The 19,676-nt window shown below is 42.9% G+C and overlaps 1 protein-coding gene across 1 annotated transcript in view; it reads left to right on the forward strand.

Annotated features, from left to right (window-relative positions):
- Window positions 1–19,676, forward strand: part of ALK (ALK receptor tyrosine kinase) — a 1,017,868-nt gene that overhangs the window by 738,721 nt on the left and 259,471 nt on the right. Inside the window, exon 5 of the mRNA XM_056568555.1 lies at window positions 2,003–2,130. Within this exon, the coding sequence (XP_056424530.1) occupies window positions 2,003–2,130 (128 nt within the window). The remainder of the gene's footprint in view (window positions 1–2,002; window positions 2,131–19,676) is intronic.

Below are 19,676 nucleotides of genomic sequence, written 5' to 3' on the forward strand. Positions count from 1 at the left end.
CCCCTATATACAAGAATATAACTACTATAATACTGCTCCTATATACAAGAATATAACTTCTATAATACTGCCTCCTATATACAAGAATATAACTACTATAATACTGCTCCTATATACAAGAATATAACTACTATAATACTGCTCCTATATACAAGAATATAACTACTATAATACTGCTCCTATATACAAGAATATAACTACTATAATACTGCCCCCTATGTACAAGAATATAACTTCTATAATACTGCTCCTATATACAAGAATGTAACTACTATAATACTGCTCCTATATACAAGAATGTAACTACTATAATACTGCTCCTATATACAAGAATGTAACTACTATAATACTGCTCCTATATACAAGAATATAACTACTATAATACTGCTCCTATATACAAGAATATAACTACTATAATACTGCCTCCTATATACAAGAATATAACTACTATAATACTGCCTCCTATATACAAGAATATAACTACTATAATACTGCCTCCTATATACAAGAATATAACTACTATAATACTGCTCCTATATACAAGAATATAACTACTATAATACTGCACCTATATACTAGAATATAACCACTATAATACTACTGCCTCCTATATGCAAGAATATAACTACTATAATACTGCTCCTATATACAAGAATATAACTACTATAATACCGCTCTAATATACAAGAATATAACTACTATAATACTTCTCCTATATACAAGAATATAACCACTATAATACTGCTCCTATATACAAGAATATAACTACTATAATACTACTCCTATATACAAGAATATAACTACTATAATACTGCACCTATATACAAGAATATAACTACTATAATACTGCTCCTATATACAAGACTATAACTACTATAATACTACTGCCTCCTATATACAAGAATATAACTACTATAATACTGCCCCCTATATACAAGAATATAACTACTATAATACTGCTCCTATATACAAGAATATAATTACTATAATACTGCTCCTATATACAAGAATATAACTACTATAATACTGCTCCTATATACAAGAATATAACTACTATAATACTTCTCCTATATACAAGAATATAACTACTATAATACTGCTCCTATATACAAGAATATAACCACTATAATACTGCTCCTATATACAAGAATATAACCACTATAATACTGCTCCTATATACAAGAATATAACTACTATAATACTGCTCCTATATACAAGAATATAACCACTATAATACTGCTCCTATATACAAGAATATAACCACTATAATACTGCTCCTATATACAAGAATATAACCACTATAATACTGCTCCTATATACAAGAATATAACTACTATAATACTGCTCCTATATACAAGAATATAACCACTATAATACTGCTCCTATATACAAGAATATAACCACTATAATACTGCTCCTATATACAAGAATATAACCACTATAATACTGCTCCTATATACAAGAATATAACCACTATAATACTGCCTCCAATGTTTAGTAATATACTGTAAGTTCCATCATGCCTGTATATATGTGTCTGGTGTATAATACGCGTCTGTCTTCACTCTTTCCTGTGACCCTATTATATCAGGGGACGCTCGGACGTTGCAGACTTGTGATGTTCCCTCTGAACACGTCCTCTATGTTATAGGGGGATAGTAAATTATAGGCCGCGCCTGTGTCCCCGGGGGGGGGGGGCTCTGTGTGACTTCTCACATCTTTGGGATAGGGGTGGAATGAGGGAAGAAGAATAGACACTGTGTTCAGGAATTAAAGGGCCAGTCTCAGATTAATGAGATTAGTAGGGGAATCGCCGCTGGGGTTCGAGTCTGTCACAACGTTTCGTGGCTGTCGGCCAATGCATAGTACCATGCGGATAAGACGCCGACATGGCGGCACAGTGGTCCTTCAGACGTGGACCACCTGAGAGATGGAGGGCAACCACCTGTATTCTCATGAGCCTTTCCTTCTTCTTTTTTTTCCTGCTATGTACCGAACACAGATGGGTGACCATAGGAGGGCCGGTCGGATACAGGGTGAAGCCCTTTCGGATATCTCTGGATTATATGGATGAGAGGGGCCCGAGCGTGGCAGCGGTGGACTCCTTTACCATGAAGAACTGCACCAGAGGTACCTGACCCCTTGTTACTATTCACACTTGTCCTGTGGTTACTAGTCAAAATGTAATGGCAGTGTCTCCCAACCAGGGTGCCCCCAGCTGTTGCAAAACTACAACTCACAGCATGCCCGGACAGCCGTTGGCTGTCCGGGCATGCTGGGAGTTGTAGTTTTGCAACAGCTGGAGGCACCCTGGTTGTGAAACAATGTATTGTGGAACTTTTCTATTGTTGTCTCATTGTCAATCAATTCATAAATGACAAGTTTTAAAACACTTATTTACCTTCAAAGAATACAATTGTATCCAGTCTAGACAATGCTCTGTGAGCTAAACATCCTGGACCCCAGACTGATACATTGTTCATAGCTAGTCCTGCTCTCAGCTGAGAAGTGATACAATTGTATCCAGTCTAGACAATGCTCTGTGAGCTAAACATCTTGGACCCCAGACTGATACATTGTACATAGCTAGTCCTGCTCTCAGCTGAGAAGTGATACAATTGTATCCAGTCTAGACAATGCTCTGTGAGCTAAACAGCCTGGACTCCAGACTGATACATTGTACATAGCTGGTCCTGCTCTCAGCTGAGAAGTGATACAATTGTATCCAGTCTAGACAATGCTCTGTGAGCTAAACATCTTGGACCCCAGACTGATACATTGTACATAGCTAGTCCTGCTCTCAGCTGGGAAGTGATACAATTGTATCCAGTCTAGACAATGCTCTGTGAGCTAAACATCCTGGACTCCAGACTGATACATTGTACATAGCTAGTCCTGCTCTCAGCTGAGAAGTGATACATTTGTATCCAGTCTAGACAATGCTCTGTGAGCTAAACATCCTGGACTCCAGACTGATACATTGTACATAGCTAGTCCTGTTCTCAACTGAGAAGTAATACAATTGTATCCAGTCTAGACAATGCTCTGTGAGCTAAACAGCCTAGACTCCAGACTGATACATTGTACATAGCTTGTCCTGCTCTCAGCTGAGAAGTGATACAATTGTATCCAGTCTAGACAATGCTCTGTGAGCTAAACATCCTGGACTCCAGACTGATACATTGTACATAGCTAGTCCTGCTCTCAGCTGAGAAGTGATACAATTGTATCCAGTCTAGACAATGCTCTGTGAGCTAAACATCCTGGACTCCAGACTGATACATTGTACATAGCTAGTCCTGCTCTCAGCTGAGAAGTGATACAATTGTATCCAGTCTAGACAATGCTCTGTGAGCTAAATATCCTGGACTCCAGACTGATACATTGTACATAGCTCGTCCTGCTCTCAGCTGAGAAGTGATATAATTGTTTCCAGTCTAGACAATGCTCTGTGAGATAAACATATGTGCAGCTGCACAAATCTCTCTGGATACAATTGTATCACTTCTCAGCTGAGAGCAGGACTAGCTATGTACAATGTATCAGTCTGGAGTCCAGGATGTTTAGCTCACAGAGCATTGTCTAGACTGGATACAATTGTATCACTTCTCAGCTGAGAGCAGGACTAGCTATGTACAATGTATCAGTCTGGAGTCCAGGATGTTTAGCTCACAGAGCATTGTCTAGACTGGATACAATTGTATCACTTCTCAGCTGAGAGCAGGACGAGCTATGTACAATGTATCAGTCTGGAGTTCAGGATGTTTAGCTCACAGAGCATTGTCTAGATTGGATACAATTGTATCACTTCTCAGCTGAGAGCAGGACTAGCTATGTACAATGTATCAGTCTGGAGTCCAGGATGTTTAGCTCACAGAGCATTGTCTAGATTGGATACAATTGTATCACTTCTCAGCTGAGAGCAGGACTAGCTATGTACAATGTATCAGTCTGGAGTCCAGGATGTTTAGCTCACAGAGCATTGTCTAGACTGGATACAAATATCACTTCTCAGCCATGACAGCTATTCCAGGCTTATTATGACAGAAAGGATGTATGTAATCTATATGGAAAAAATTAGCATGTTTTATACTGTATTCAATTATTCTGTATAAAAATCCCAACCTGGGACACTCCAGCTGTTGCTGGACTACAATTCCCAGCATTCCCTGACAGCTGTCAGAGCATGCTGAGAGTTGTAGTTCTGAAACATGTAGAGTGCTATAGGCTATGTTGTTATATCGGATGCCTCTCTGCTTTGGTATCTTGCCAACTATCCCTAATTCCATGTAAATACCTCATTATGACTTTTACGTAATTTTGGCATCTGCCGGCGCCTGCACTATCGGGGATCAGGCTCATTAACTCGGCTGTAATACTAAGGGATTCGGGGCCATCAGTCCTGATCCATCCCGGAGCTGACACGGGGGGCGCCTTTTATTTGCTGTTCATACAAGTGGTGAAAGAAGAGGCGGACACGGTGGATTATACCATTTATTTAGGGGGGGAATTCAATACACAGTAAATGTATCACATGGTACTTCTGGTCTGCAAAACTGGGTGTGGCTAAGAGGAATCATAAACTGCGCCAAAAATAATTTACTTGGGTGCATAATGTCTATGTGTCCTATACCAGTAGTCTTGAATATGCTGACCTCCAGATGTTGCAAAACTACAACTCCCAGCATGCCTGGACAGCCGTTGGCTGTCCGGGCATGCTGGGAATTGTAGTTTTGCAACATCTGGAGGTCCGCAGGTTGGAGACCACTGTCTTATACAGTGTATCCATTAGATCTCTCCAGTTGCACAAAGTAAATTTGTCCACAAATTTTGATCAATTTGTAGCCGATCAGTGATTTCCAAATTGTGCACCTCCAGCTGTTGCAAAACTACAACTCCCAGAATGCTAAACAGCAGGTGTCATGGTCTGGGCAGTGGATGGGAGACCAACAGCAATGCTCAGAGCTGTGTTTCCCAATCAGCGTGTCTCCAGCTGTTGCAAAACTACAAACTCCCAGCATGCTAAGCAGCAGGTGTCATGGTCTGGGCAGTGGATGGGAGACCAACAGCAATGCTCAGAGCTGTGTTTCCCAACCAGTGTGCCTCCAGCTGTTTCAAACCTACAACTCCCACCATTTGAATCCCCACGGTAAACCTCTCTGGACAGTTCCTGACACTGACAGAGGTGGCAGCAGAGAGCAGTGTTGTCAGACTGGAAAGAGCTACACCACTTCCTCTGGAGCATACTGCAGCTGATAAGTACTGGAAGGATTAAGATTTTTTTTAATAGAAAGTCATTTACAAATCTGTGTAACTTTCTGGCACCAGTTGATTTGAAAACATTTAGTTTTTTTATTGCGAAAGCAAAAAATTTGCTACCGGTCTCGAGAACATCAGATGACGTGTTTTCCACGCGTCAGTTCCTTGACGTTGCGATGACGTTGTTGTAATCCTAGTCACATGGCACAGAAACAACTTAGAACAATACAGTCAGTTTCTTCCTAGGCTGATAACAGGGAACAATAGATACGCCGCAGCACAGGTGTCCCGTCCCTTTAAGAGTCTGCGATGCGCAGGATCTGTGCCACCTGCTGTGCCCTTGCGTTCCGTCTCCGGTGCTTTATCCAAGTCATATTTCACTCTTCCCTATAGCTCCTCGCAGCGAAACGCCGGATATTCCGGAAGGTAACAAATCCAATGAATCATCCTCTCTGAGAGCGGATATAAATATGACACGGCGCGGCGGTAGATAAATCATCCCGCCGACTCGTCTTCTCGTGTCTCTTTACTCGCTGTGTTCTGGTTATGGAAAAGTAAATGTTTGGCCAAGCGGGATTATTTTTATAGACTCATATCTTAGATACTGGACGTGGCGCAGGAGGAGACGGTCTGTGACACGCTGAGAACGAAATGCGAAGAGCTGCTGTATAACCCCCAACAGAGCCGTACGATGGGGGCCCCCACACTGGTTCTATGGGGCCCCGCACTCATATAGAGCTTTCCTGTGCAGTGAGCTCCCCCTAGAGGTGGGTGCAGGAAGGCAGAATGGTAGACAGTGTAAGGCTATGTTCACACTGCGTAATTCCCGTGGAATCCCGCGCAGTGAACATTAGCATCAGTGTGAATGGGTCTTCCGCGAGACGCGTTCACAATGAGGAATTTCAGCGGCGGAATTGAAATTCTTCCGCGTGAAGAAAGAACATGTTCATTTTTGGCGCGGAAGTCCGCGAGCACTGCATGGCTGTCAATGGTGACGGCGCAGTGCCGCGCTATTCTACCGCCGAAGTATTTTCAGCGGCGGCCGCCAGATGGAATCTCCGCTAGCGGAGTTCTGCGAGCGGTGATTCCGCAGTGTGAACGTACCCTAAGGCTACGTTCACGTGGCAAAATGTCCGCCCGAAAAATTTCCAGGTGGACACTCCGCAAACAGCGGGCGCTGGCAGAACATGCCGGAGCTAAGACTGCTGGGAAATGCGCCATTTCTGTAGATGAAAATACATTTTTGAGAAGATTCCACAGAACGCATCGACGTATGTCACGTCACGCCCCCTCATGACATCATGCCACACCCCTCCATTCATAGACATGGGAGGGGGGCGTGACGGCCGTCACGCCCCCCTCCCATGTCTATGAATGGAGGGGGCGTGGCGTGACGTCTTCAAGACTGGAGCAGCAGTCCGGCATAGAATGTGGGTGCTGCATGGAGATCGCAGGGGTCAGAATACCCCCTTCAACTTCACTAAGCCCCCACTAAAAACGATGACAAAAAGTGGATTAACACCTTAACGACACAGCGTACAGTCGGGGTCCAGGTGTAGGAAGCTTGCTCATGAGCTGGGTGCGCTTCATACCCAGTGAGTAAAGGCTGCTTTCAGCAGCCAACACTCACCGGTGATGCCAGACATCAGCAATCAATGGCGGCGACTGGCAACACTCAGGGTCCCCAGACCAGAAAAAGCAAGGGCCCACCGCAACGCTTTGTTGTTGGTCACAACACTTTAACATAAGCAAAATAATTTTCCATGACCAATAATACCAGTATACAAGAAGGAAATATATTTCCACCACTTAATAACTGGATAATACCGCCATACTGTACAGAATAAAACCACTATACCCACTATACCTAGCCGTCACGCCCCCTCCCATAGACATGAATGGAGGGGACATGGTGTGACGTCACGAACACGGAAGCTCCAAGCTTCAGTCTTCCAGATGCTGGTGATCCCGGGGGTCCCCAGCAGCGGATCCCCCGTGATCAGACATTTTATCCCCTATCCTTTGAATAGGGGATAAAATGTTTTCCGGCGGACTAACCCTTTAAAGGGGTACTCCGGTGGAAATTATTTTTTTTTAATCAACTGGTACCAGAAAGTTAAACAGATTTGTAAATTACTTCTATTAAAAAATCTTTACCCTTCCAGTACTTTTTAGCAGCTGTATGCTACAGAGGAAATTCTTTTCTTTTTGAATTTCTTTTTTGTCTTGTCCACAGTGCTCTCTGCTGACACCGGATGCCCGTATCAGGAACTGTCCAGAGCAGCATATTTTCTCCTGCTCTGGACAGTTCCTGATACGGGCATCAGGTGTCAGCAGAGAGCACTGTGGACAAGACAAAAAAGAAATTCAAAAAGAAAAGAATTTCCTCTGTAGCATACAGCTGCTAATAAGTACTGGAAGGATTAAGATTTTTTAATAGAAGTCATTTACAAATCTGTTTAACTTTCTGGCACCAGTTGATAAAAAAAAAATGTTTTTCAACGGAGTACCCCTTTAAGTGAAGTTGTAATACCACATACAACCTAAAGACAGGGGAGGCGCAGTTTTTGGGAGAAAGCAGCTATGTTTTTCTAACCCCCTTTTAGCCATGTAACTTAAACTGCATGGAGAAACGGGGATAAAACAGCACCTCCAAAATGTGCAGAGTTGTAGGGGTTTTTTTATTCCACCATTTTTTTTTGTTTTGCTTGACATTTTAGGGTGAAAAGAAGAGCGCCATTAAAAAGAACAACCTATTCAACAATAAAAAAATGTTTATTGCTAAAATGTAAGGGGTTATCTAGCATTAGAGATAGATAGATATTAGATAGATAGATATGAGATAGATAGATGGATAGATAGATAGATAGATAGATAGATAGATAGATAGATAGATAGATATGTGATAGATAGATATGAGATAGATAGATATGAGAAATAGATATGAGATATAGATATGAGATAGATAGATAGATATTAGATCGATAGATAGGAGATAGATATGAGATAGATAGATAGATAGATAGATATACAACAACAGTAGAATGCAGCAGCACACTGCCAGCACAAGGATATAGGTGAAACATGAACATGCAGATAAAACATGGAGAGCTATACAGCTATGGGGTAATAGATGCAAATGTGAAACTATGAAATAGTGAGGCACTTAGCTCGCAAATTTGTCTCCGCCGGCGGTCACATAGCTTGGACCGTCCCACCGCGATAAGGTGGCCTCCTGGGACGGACCCTACACTGTGAATATGCCTCTGTGTGAATAGTTCAGTAAGCATGGCAGGGTCTGGAACATCCAAGACACCTTATATACACCTGATAGAGGTGGGTGGGGTGCAAGGCCAACATGGAGGTAGCCCCTCCCCCGTATGTGCAATACAGACAAAGAATAAGTCAGCCAGCACTTTAGTTGATACCAAACTATTATATGGACCTGACCATAGCTGTATAGTCTCCATGTTTTATCTGCATGTTCATGTTTCACCTATATCTTTGTGCTGGCAGTGTGCTGCTGTATTCTTCTGTTGCTGTATATCTAGCCTAGTAGTGTGCACCTGTAGGCCAGGTCCATATAATAGTTTGGTATCAACTAAAGTGCTGGCTGACTTATTCTTTGTCTGTATTGCACATACGGGGGAGGGGCTACCTTCATGTTGGCCTTGCACCCCACCCCCCTCTATCAGGTGTGTATATAAGGTGTCTTGGATGTTCCAGATCCTGCCGTGCTTACTGAACTGTTCACACAGAGACATATTCACAGTGTAGGGTCCGTCCCAATGAGGCCACCTTATCGCGGTGGGACGGTCCAAGCTATTTGACCGCCGGCGGAGACAAATTTGCGAGCTAAGTGCCTCACTATCTCATAGTTTCACATTTGCATCTATTACCCCATAGCTGTATAGTCTCCATGTTTTATCTGCATGTTCATGTTTCACCTATATCCTTGTGCTGGCAGTGTGCTGCTGCATTCTTCTGTTGCTGTATATCTAGCCTAGTAGCGTGCACCTGTAGGCCAGGTCCATATAATAGTTTGGTATCAACTAAAGTGCTGGCTGACTTATTTTTTGTTTTTTTTTGTTTTTTTTGTCTAGATAGATAGATAGATAGGAGATAGATATTAGATAGATATGAGATAGATATATATGAGATAGATAGATAGATAGATAGATAGATAGATAGATAGGAGATAGATAGGAGATAGATATTAGATAGATATGAGATAGATAGATAAGAAATAGATAGGTATGAGAGATAGATATGAGAAAGATATAGATATGAGATAGATAGATAGATGTGAGATAGATAGATAGATATGAGATAGATGTGAGATAGATAGATAGATATGAGATAGATATGAGATAGATGTGAGATAGATAGATAGATAGATGTGAGATGGATAGATAGATATGAGATAGACAGATATGACATAGATATTAGATAGATAGAGATATTAGATAGATAGATATGAGATAGATAGATATGAGATAGATAGATAGATATGAGATAGATAGATAGATAGATAGATAGATAGATATGAGATAGATAGATATATAGGAGATAGATAGATATGAGATAGATAGATAGATATATAGGAGATAGATAGATAGATATGAGATAGATATAGATAGATAGATAGATAGATAGATATGAGATAGATAGATAGATAGATAGAGATATTAGATAGATAGATATGAGATAGATAGATAGATATGAGATAGATATGAGATAGATGTGAGATAGATAGATAGATAGATGTGAGATGGATAGATAGATATGAGATAGACAGATATGACATAGATATTAGATAGATAGAGATATTAGATAGATAGATATGAGATAGATAGATAGATATGAGATAGATAGATAGATATGAGATAGATAGATAGATAGATATGAGATAGATAGATATATAGGAGATAGATAGATATGAGATAGATAGATAGATATATAGGAGATAGATAGATAGATATGAGATAGATATAGATAGATAGATAGATAGATAGATAGATATGAGATAGATAGATAGATAGAGATATTAGATAGATAGATATGAGATAGATAGATAGATATGAGATAGATAGATAGATAGATAGATATGAGATAGATATGAGATAGATATGAGATAGATAGATAGATAGATAGATAGATATGAGATAGATAGATATATAGGAGATAGATAGATATGAGATAGATAGATAGATATATAGGAGATAGATAGATAGATATGAGATAGATATAGATAGATAGATAGATAGATAGATATGAGATAGATAGATAGATATGAGATAGATAGATAGATAGATACCATGGTTGTTATTATCTGTGTCTCTTTAAGACCAAAATAAAGGTGAAAACCTTTTCTCCATCCTGACCCCATGAGTCCTCGTTGCTTCTTACATAAGGATTGTATTATTTCTACTGACCGGACTGTTCCTTAGAAGACCGCTACATACCAGGAAGCCGCCTCTGTTCCACGATAATAAAACTCTCCCTGCCGCAGCATTTTAATATGCAAAACGCGTCGGGTTCACTGGAAATCTTGATGCCTAAGGAAAAGTTTTTATGTTTCCTCTAAAATGAAAAGATTAGTCACCGTGTCTCTCTAGGACATTTTCCGTGATGATGTGAACCCTGGAGGCGGCTCGCTTCTATCAAAACGCTTCTGTCTGCGCCTTTTTTATTATTATAATACTCGGCAAACATATTTTAATTCATTATGAAATGGCCAAACAAAAGGCGGCGAGAGGAGACCTATCGCCCAGCGTGAAACTGGCTGTCGCCGCAACTGGCGCAATTCTACTCGGTTCGCATGGATTTGTGACTGTGGGACCTTCATCTCGGTAGTGACGCCGTGATTCCAATATTATATTACAGGTGGCGGCATACATGTAGTATACAATGCTAATATAATAGCGCCATATACTGCCAGTGTACTAGTACCATATCCTCACTACTTGAAGCAAGGGGGGCTCAACCTATATATATATATATATATATATATATATATATATATATATATATATATATATATACACACACACACATGATACAGTGGTCCCTCAACATACGATGGTAATCCGTTCCAAATGGACCATCGTTTGTTGAAACCATCGTATGTTGAGGGATCCGTGCAATGTAAAGTATAGGACAGTGGTCTACAACCTGCGGACCTCCAGATGTTGCAAAACTACAACACCCAGCATGCCCGGACAGCCGTTGGCTGTCCGGGCATGCTGGGTGTTGTAGTTTTGCAACATCTGGAGGTCCGCAGGTTGAAGACCACTGTTAGAGGAAGTTGTACTCACCTGTCCCCGCCGCTCCGGACCGTCACCGCTCGTCACCGCTGTCCTGGATGTCGCCATCCATCGCTGTCGCCGCATCCCCGGGGTGTCCCCGACGCTCCGGTAAGGCCTCTGCTTCCCCGGCATCCTCGCTCTCCGTCGCTGCCATCACGTCGCTCCTATTGGATGATGGGGTGTCGTGTGCAACAACGTGATGACGACAATGGAGAGCGCCGACGATGCAGGGGATCCCGAAGGGGACGCGCCGGAGCCCTGAGGACAGGTAAGTGATCGTCAGCGGACCACACGGGGCACCGTAAGCGGCTATCCGGGGGCAGCTGAAGCAGTCTGCGCTGCAGGATAGCCATTTATGCGATGGCCCCGACATACAAAAGCATCGGATGTTGATGCTGCCTTCACCATGCGATGGCCTCTGAGAGTGATCGTATGCTGAAATGATCGTATGTCGGGGCCATCGTAGGTCGGGGGGTCACTGTATATGTATGGTATGTCGGGGCCATCGTAGGTCGGGGGGGTCACTGTATATATATGGTATGTCGGGGCCATCGTAGGTCGGGGGGTCACTGTATATATATGGTATGTCGGGGCCATCGTAGGTCGGGGGGGGGGTCACTGTATATATATATATATATATGGTATGTCGGGGCCATCGTAGGTCGGGGGGTCACTGTATATATATATATGGTATGTCGGGGCCATCGTAGGTCGGGGGGGTCACTGTATATATATGGTATGTCGGGGCCATCGTAGGTCGGGGGGTCACTGTATATATATGGTATGTCGGGGCCATCGTAGGTCGGGGGGGTCACTGTATATATATGGTATGTCGGGGCCATCGCATGTCGGGGGGGTCACTGTATATATATGGTATGTCGGGGCCATCGTAGGTCGGGGGGGTCACTGTATATATATATGGTATGTCGGGGCCATCGTAGGTCGGGGGGTCACTGTATATATATGGTATGTCGGGGCCATCGTAGGTCGGGGGGGTCACTGTATATATATGGTATGTCGGGGCCATCGTAGGTCGGGGGGGTCACTGTATATTATATATGGTATGTCGGGGCCATCGTAGGTGGGGGGTCACTGTATATATATGGTATGTCGGGGCCATCGTAGGTCGGGGGTCACTGTATATATATGGTATGTCGGGACCATCGTAGGTCAGGGGTCACTGTATATATATGGTATGTCGGGACCATCGTAGGTCGGGGGGGGGTCACTGTATATATATATGGTATGTCGGGGCCATCGTAGGTCGGGGGGGTCACTGTATATATATGGTATGTCGGGGCCATCGTAGGTCGATGGGTCACTGTATATATATGGTATGTCGGGGCCATCGTAGGTCGGGGGGTCACTGTATATATATGGTATGTCGGGGCCATCGTATGTCGGGGGGTCACTGTATATATATGGTATGTCGGGACCATCGTAGGTCAGGGGTCACTGTATATATATGGTATGTCGGGGCCATCGTAGGTTGGGGGGGTCACTGTATTTATATGGTATGTCGGGGCCATCGTAGGTCGGGGGTCACTGTATATATATGGTATGTCGGGACCATCGTAGGTCAGGGGTCACTGTATATATATGGTATGTCGGGGCCATCGTAGGTCGGGGGGTCACTGTATATATATGGTATGTCGGGGCCATCGTAGGTCGGGGGGTCACTGTATATATATGGTATGTCGGGACCATCGTAGGTCAGGGGTCACTGTATTTATATGGTATGTCGGGGCCATCGTAGGTCGGGGGGTCACTGTATATATATGGTATGTCGGGGCCATCGTAGGTCGGGGGTCACTGTATGTATATATATATATATATATATATATATATATATATATATATATGGTATGTCGGGGCCATCGTAGGTCGGGGGGTCACTGTATATATATGGTATGTCGGGGTCATCGTAGGTCGGGGAGGGTTACTCTATATATATATATGGTATGTCGGGGCCATCGTAGGTCGGGGGGGTCACTGTATATATATGGTATGTCGGGGCCATCGTAGGTCGGGGGGGTCACTGTATATATATGGTATGTCGGGGCCATCGTAGGTGGGGGGGTCACTGTATATATATGGTATGTCGGGGCCATCGTAGGTGGGGGGGTCACTGTATATATATGGTATGTCGGGGCCATCGTAGGTCGGGAGGGTCACTGTATATATATATGGTATGTCGGGGCCATCGTAGGTCGGGGGGTCACTGTATATATATGGTATATCGGGGCCATCGTAGGTCGGGGGGTCACTGTATATATATGGTATGTCGGGGCCATCGTAGGTCGGGGGTCACTGTATATTATATATGGTATGTCGGGGCCATCGTAGGTCGGGGGTCACTGTATATATATGGTATGTCGGGACCATCGTAGGTCAGGGGTCACTGTATATATATGGTATGTCGGGACCATCGTAGGTCGGGGGGGGGTCACTGTATATATATATGGTATGTCGGGGCCATCGTAGGTCGGGGGGGTCACTGTATATATATGGTATGTCGGGGCCATCGTAGGTCGATGGGTCACTGTATATATATGGTATGTCGGGGCCATCGTAGGTCGGGGGGTCACTGTATATATATGGTATGTCGGGGCCATCGTATGTCGGGGGGTCACTGTATATATATGGTATGTCGGGACCATCGTAGGTCAGGGGTCACTGTATATATATGGTATGTCGGGGCCATCGTAGGTCGGGGGGTCACTGTATATATATGGTATGTCGGGGCCATCGTAGGTCGGGGGTCACTGTATATATATGGTATGTCGGGACCATCATAGGTCAGGGGTCACTGTATATATATGGTATGTCGGGGCCATCGTAGGTCGGGGGGTCACTGTATATATATGGTATGTCGGGGCCATCGTAGGTCGGGGGGTCACTGTATATATATGGTATGTCGGGACCATCGTAGGTCAGGGGTCACTGTATTTATATGGTATGTCGGGGCCATCGTAGGTCGGGGGTCACTGTATATATATGGTATGTCGGGGCCATCGTAGGTCGGGGGTCACTGTATATATATATATGGTATGTCGGGGCCATCGTAGGTCGGGGGGTCACTGTATATATATGGTATGTCGGGGTCATCGTAGGTCGGGGAGGGTTACTGTATATATATATGGTATGTCGGGGCCATCGTAGGTCGGGGGGGTCACTGTATATATATGGTATGTCGGGGCCATCGTAAGTCGGGGGGGTCACTGTATATATATGGTATGTCGGGGCCATCGTAGGTGGGGGGGTCACTGTATATATATGGTATGTCGGGGCCATCGTAGGTCGGGGGGTCACTGTATATATATGGTATGTCGGGGCCATCGTAGGTCGGGAGGGTCACTGTATATATATATGGTATGTCGGGGCCATCGTAGGTCGGGGGGGTCACTGTATATATATGGTATGTCGGGGCCATCCTAGGTCGGGAGGGTCACTGTATATATATGATATGTCGGGGCCATCGTAGGTTGGGGGGTCACTGTATATATATATGGTATGTCGGGGCCATCGTAGGTTGGGGGGTCACTGTATATATATGGTATGTCGGGGCCATCGTAGGTCAGGGGGTCACTGTATATATATATGGTATGTCGGGGCCATCGTAGGTTGGGGGGTCACTGTATATATATGGTATGTCGGGGCCATCGTAGGTCGGGGGGTCACTGTATATATGGTATGTCGGGGCCATCGTAGGTTGGGGGGTCACTGTATATATATGGTATGTCGGGGCCATCGTAGGTCAGGGGGTCACTGTATATATATATGGTATGTCGGGGCCATCGTAGGTCGGGGGGGTCACTGTATATATATGGTATGTCGGGGCCATCGTAGGTCGGGGGGGTCACTGTATATATATGGTATGTCGGGGCCATCGTAGGTCGGGGGGGTCACTGTATATGTCACCGTACAGAGTGCACACCTATAAGAACAATATTCATCTATAATTCCCTTATTGTAACATTCACATAGTACAAAACATATAAACACAAGGGCAATTAAAAACAATTAAAAGAGCTGCTACGGAGCAAAGCACAACATGGGAGGGGGGCCCTGAACCCCCACTATCCCGTCCTCCAATAATATTATGTAGTAATAGCTGCTAGTCCTAGATGACCCAATATGTCCTGATACTAGTTGGCAAATGCCCTGAGGTATAAACAAAGCATCTAGAAATAACATGAGATCGAATTCATAAAGATTGTAACCACCACAGAGCATCCAAGACATAAAAGGCAAGTAATAAAAAATACGGAAAACACATTTAATTATCAGCTCTGAAATCGTGGTCAAACCCGATGGGATGCGGATCAAATCGATGTGTGTAATGGATCCGACTTTATCTACGATTTTATACTATTTTAATTTATAACATTGTGTCCTCAAGTCGGATGGAGAAATCGTGATGTGAACACAGCCTAAGTTTTATCCTGCAATCCATGTACTAGATTAGTATCTTCTCTGAACTCTCTCTAGAGTTTATATATCCTTCTGGAGATACGGCCTCCAGTACTGCGCACAATACTCCAAGTGAGGTCTCACTAGTGTTCTGTACAGTGGCATGAGCACTTCTCTCTACTGCTTATACCTCTCCCTATACACCCATGAGCACTTCTCTCTTTCTACTGCTTATACCTTTCCCTATACACCCATGAGCACTTCTCCCTTTCTACTGCTTACACCTCTCCCTGTACATCCATGAGCACTTCTCTCTCTCTCTACTGCTTATACCTCTCCCTATTCACCCATGAGCACTTCTCCCTTTCTACTCCTTACACCTATCCCTATACATCCATGAGCACTTCTCCCTTTCTACTGCTTATACCTCTCCATATACACCCATGAGCACTTCTCCCTTTCTACTGCTTATACCTCTCCCTATACATCCATGAGCACTTCTCTCTTTCTACTGCTTATACCTCTCCCTATACACCCATGAGCACTTCTCTCTTTCACCTGCTTATACCTCTCCCTATACACCCATGAGCACTTCTCTCTTTCAACTGCTTATACCTCTCCCTATACATCCATGAGCACGTCTCTTTCTACTGCTTATACCTCTCCCTATACATCCATGAGCACGTCTCTCTTTCTACTGCTTATACCTCTCCCTATACATCCATGAGCACTTCTCTCTTTCTACTGCTTATACCTCTCCCTATACACCCATGAGCACTTCTCTCTTTCAACTGCTTATACCTCTCCCTATACATCCATGAGCACTTCTCTATCTCTACTGCTTATACCTCTCCCTATACACCCATGAGCACTTGTCTCTCTACTGCTAATACCTCTCCCTATACATCCAAGCATTCTGCTAGCGTTTCCTGCTGCTCTATTACATTGTCTTCCTACCTTTAAGTCTTCTATAATAATTCCTCCTAAATCCCTCTCCTCAGATACTGAGGTCAGGACTGTGTCAAATATTCTATATTCTGCCTGAGGGTTTTTACGCCCCAGGTGCATTATCTTGCACTTATCCACATTAAATTTCAGTTGCCAGAGTTCTGACCATTCTTCTAGTTTGCCTAAATCCTTTTCCATTTGGCGGATCCCTCCAGGAACATCAACCCTGTTACATATCTTTGTGTCATCAGCAAAAAGACCAAAACCATCGAGACCTTCTGTAATATCACTAATTACCTGGCTGTTCCTCCGTTTGCCATATTGTTTATTACTTGCCTCATGTCTTGGATGCACTGTGGTGGTTACAATCTTTATGAATTCAATTTCATAGCCAAACACTTATATTCATAGAAGAGAAGAATGTTAATATATACAAAGCTAATATAATAGTGCCACACACTGTCAATGTACAGTACTAGTACCATAAACTAATTCACTGAAATTGTAGAAGATAGCTGATATGAATAGAACTATTAGGACATAGTTCATAGAAGTAGAATAGTTAGTTCAATTAAAACTTAACCTTTAATAGTATTTAGTGATAAGATAAGTAGTCCTCAAGAAACAAATACAAATTTACATAAAGTATAGGTCCGATGGATGGAGAGCCAATACAAATCAATGGGGTTCCAATACCATCACCTATCACAAAGTGTTGTCCTACACAATGCAACCTGTGCAATTAAACACTAGGAAGAAGTAATCAATCCCGACGCGTTTCCCCCCCTCCAAAACAGATAGAGTGGAGCAACACGGGGTTCATCAGGGGATATAAACAGTAGGAAACAATAACCAAATATGATAAAGCTGGTAAGTAATCGCTGCCAGCTAAAAAACGATATAAGGTCCGATAAGGACCACTCACTCAGACCCAATGATACAGTCCTTCACCCGGAGTGGTATATCAGGGTAGCCAAATGATGTCAGCTAGTTCCCTCCTGGCAGCGCAGCAGCAGCCTTATACTACCAGTATAGCGTTCACTTGCAGAGCCAAACACTGATATACGGTACATAGAAGAGAATGGTAATATAATATTCAAAGCTGATATAATAGTGCCATACGCTGTCAATAAAATTATGACCAATATAGAAATCTTTCGCTGTGCTAATATAATACCGCCATGTAATGCCAATGTACTAGTACCATATACTGCCAGTAAAGCATTCACTTATAGAGCCCAATGCTGATATTCATAGAAGATAGCGCTAATATAATATACAAAGTAAAGATAATAGTGCCATACACTGCCAATAAAATTGTGACCAATATGGAGATCTTTCGCTATGCTAATATTATAGTGCCATGTAATGCCAATGTACTAGTACCATATCCTACCAGTATAGCATTCACTTACAGAGCCAAGCACTCATATACATAGAACAGTGTTTCCAAACCAGAGTTCATCCAGCTGTTGCAAAACTACAACTCCCAGCATGTCCGGACAGCCGAAGGCTGTAGCTGGAGTCACCCTGATTGGAAAACACTGACATAGAAGATAGCGCTAATATAATATACAATGCAAAAATAATAGTGCCACACACTGCCAATAAAATTGTGACCAATATAGAAATCTTTCGCTATGCTAATATAATACCGCCATGTAATGGCAATGTACTAGTACCATATACTGCCAGTAAAGCATTCACTCACAGAGCCAAGCACTCATAGACATAGAAGATAGCGCTAATATAATATACAAAGTAAATATAATAGTGCCATACACTGCCAATAAAATTGTGACCAATATGGAGATCTTTTGCTATGCTAATATAATACCGCCATGTAATGCCAATGTACTAGTACCACATCCTGCCAGTATAGCATTCACTTACAGAGCCAAGCACTCATATACATAGAAAATAGCGCTAATATAATATACAAAGTAAATATAATAGTGCCATACACTGCCAATAAAATTATGACCAATATGGAGATCTTTTGCTATGCTAATATTATAGTGCCATGTAATTCCAATGTATTAGTACCACATACTACCAGTATAGCATTCACTTACAGAGCCAGGGACTCATACACACAGAACAGTGTTTCCTAACCAGGGTGCCTCCAGCTGTTGCAAAACTACAACTCCCAGCATGCCCGGACAGCCTTTGGCTGTCCGGGCATGCTGGGAGTTGTAGTTTTGCAATATTTGGAGGCACCCTGATTGGGAAACGCTGACATAGCGCTAATATAATATACAATGCAAAAATAATAGTGCCACACACTGCCAATAAAATTGTGACCAATGTGGAGATCTTTCTTTATGCTAATATAATAGCGCCATCTATTGCCAATAAATACTACCATATAGTACTAATATAATATTAAAGGGGTTATCCAGGAAAAAACTTTTTTTTATATATATATCAACTGGCTCCAGAAAGTTAAACAGATTTGTAAATTACTTCTATTTAAAAATCTTAATCCTTTCAGTACTTATGAGCTTCTGAAGTTGAGTTGTTCTTTTCTGTCTAAGTGCTCTCTGATGACACGTGTCTCGGGAACCGCCCAGTTTAGAAGAGGTTTGCTATGGGGATTTGCTTCTAAACTGGGCGGTTCCCGAGACACGTGTCATCAGAGGGCACTTAGACAGAAAATAACAACCTTAACTTCAGAAGCTCATAAGTACTGAAAGGATTAAGATTTTTTAATAGAAGTCATTTACAAATCTGTTTAACTTTCTGGAG

This window comes from Hyla sarda, chromosome 3 (genome assembly GCF_029499605.1).
Source record: "Hyla sarda isolate aHylSar1 chromosome 3, aHylSar1.hap1, whole genome shotgun sequence".
Taxonomy (NCBI): Eukaryota; Metazoa; Chordata; class Amphibia; order Anura; family Hylidae; genus Hyla; species Hyla sarda.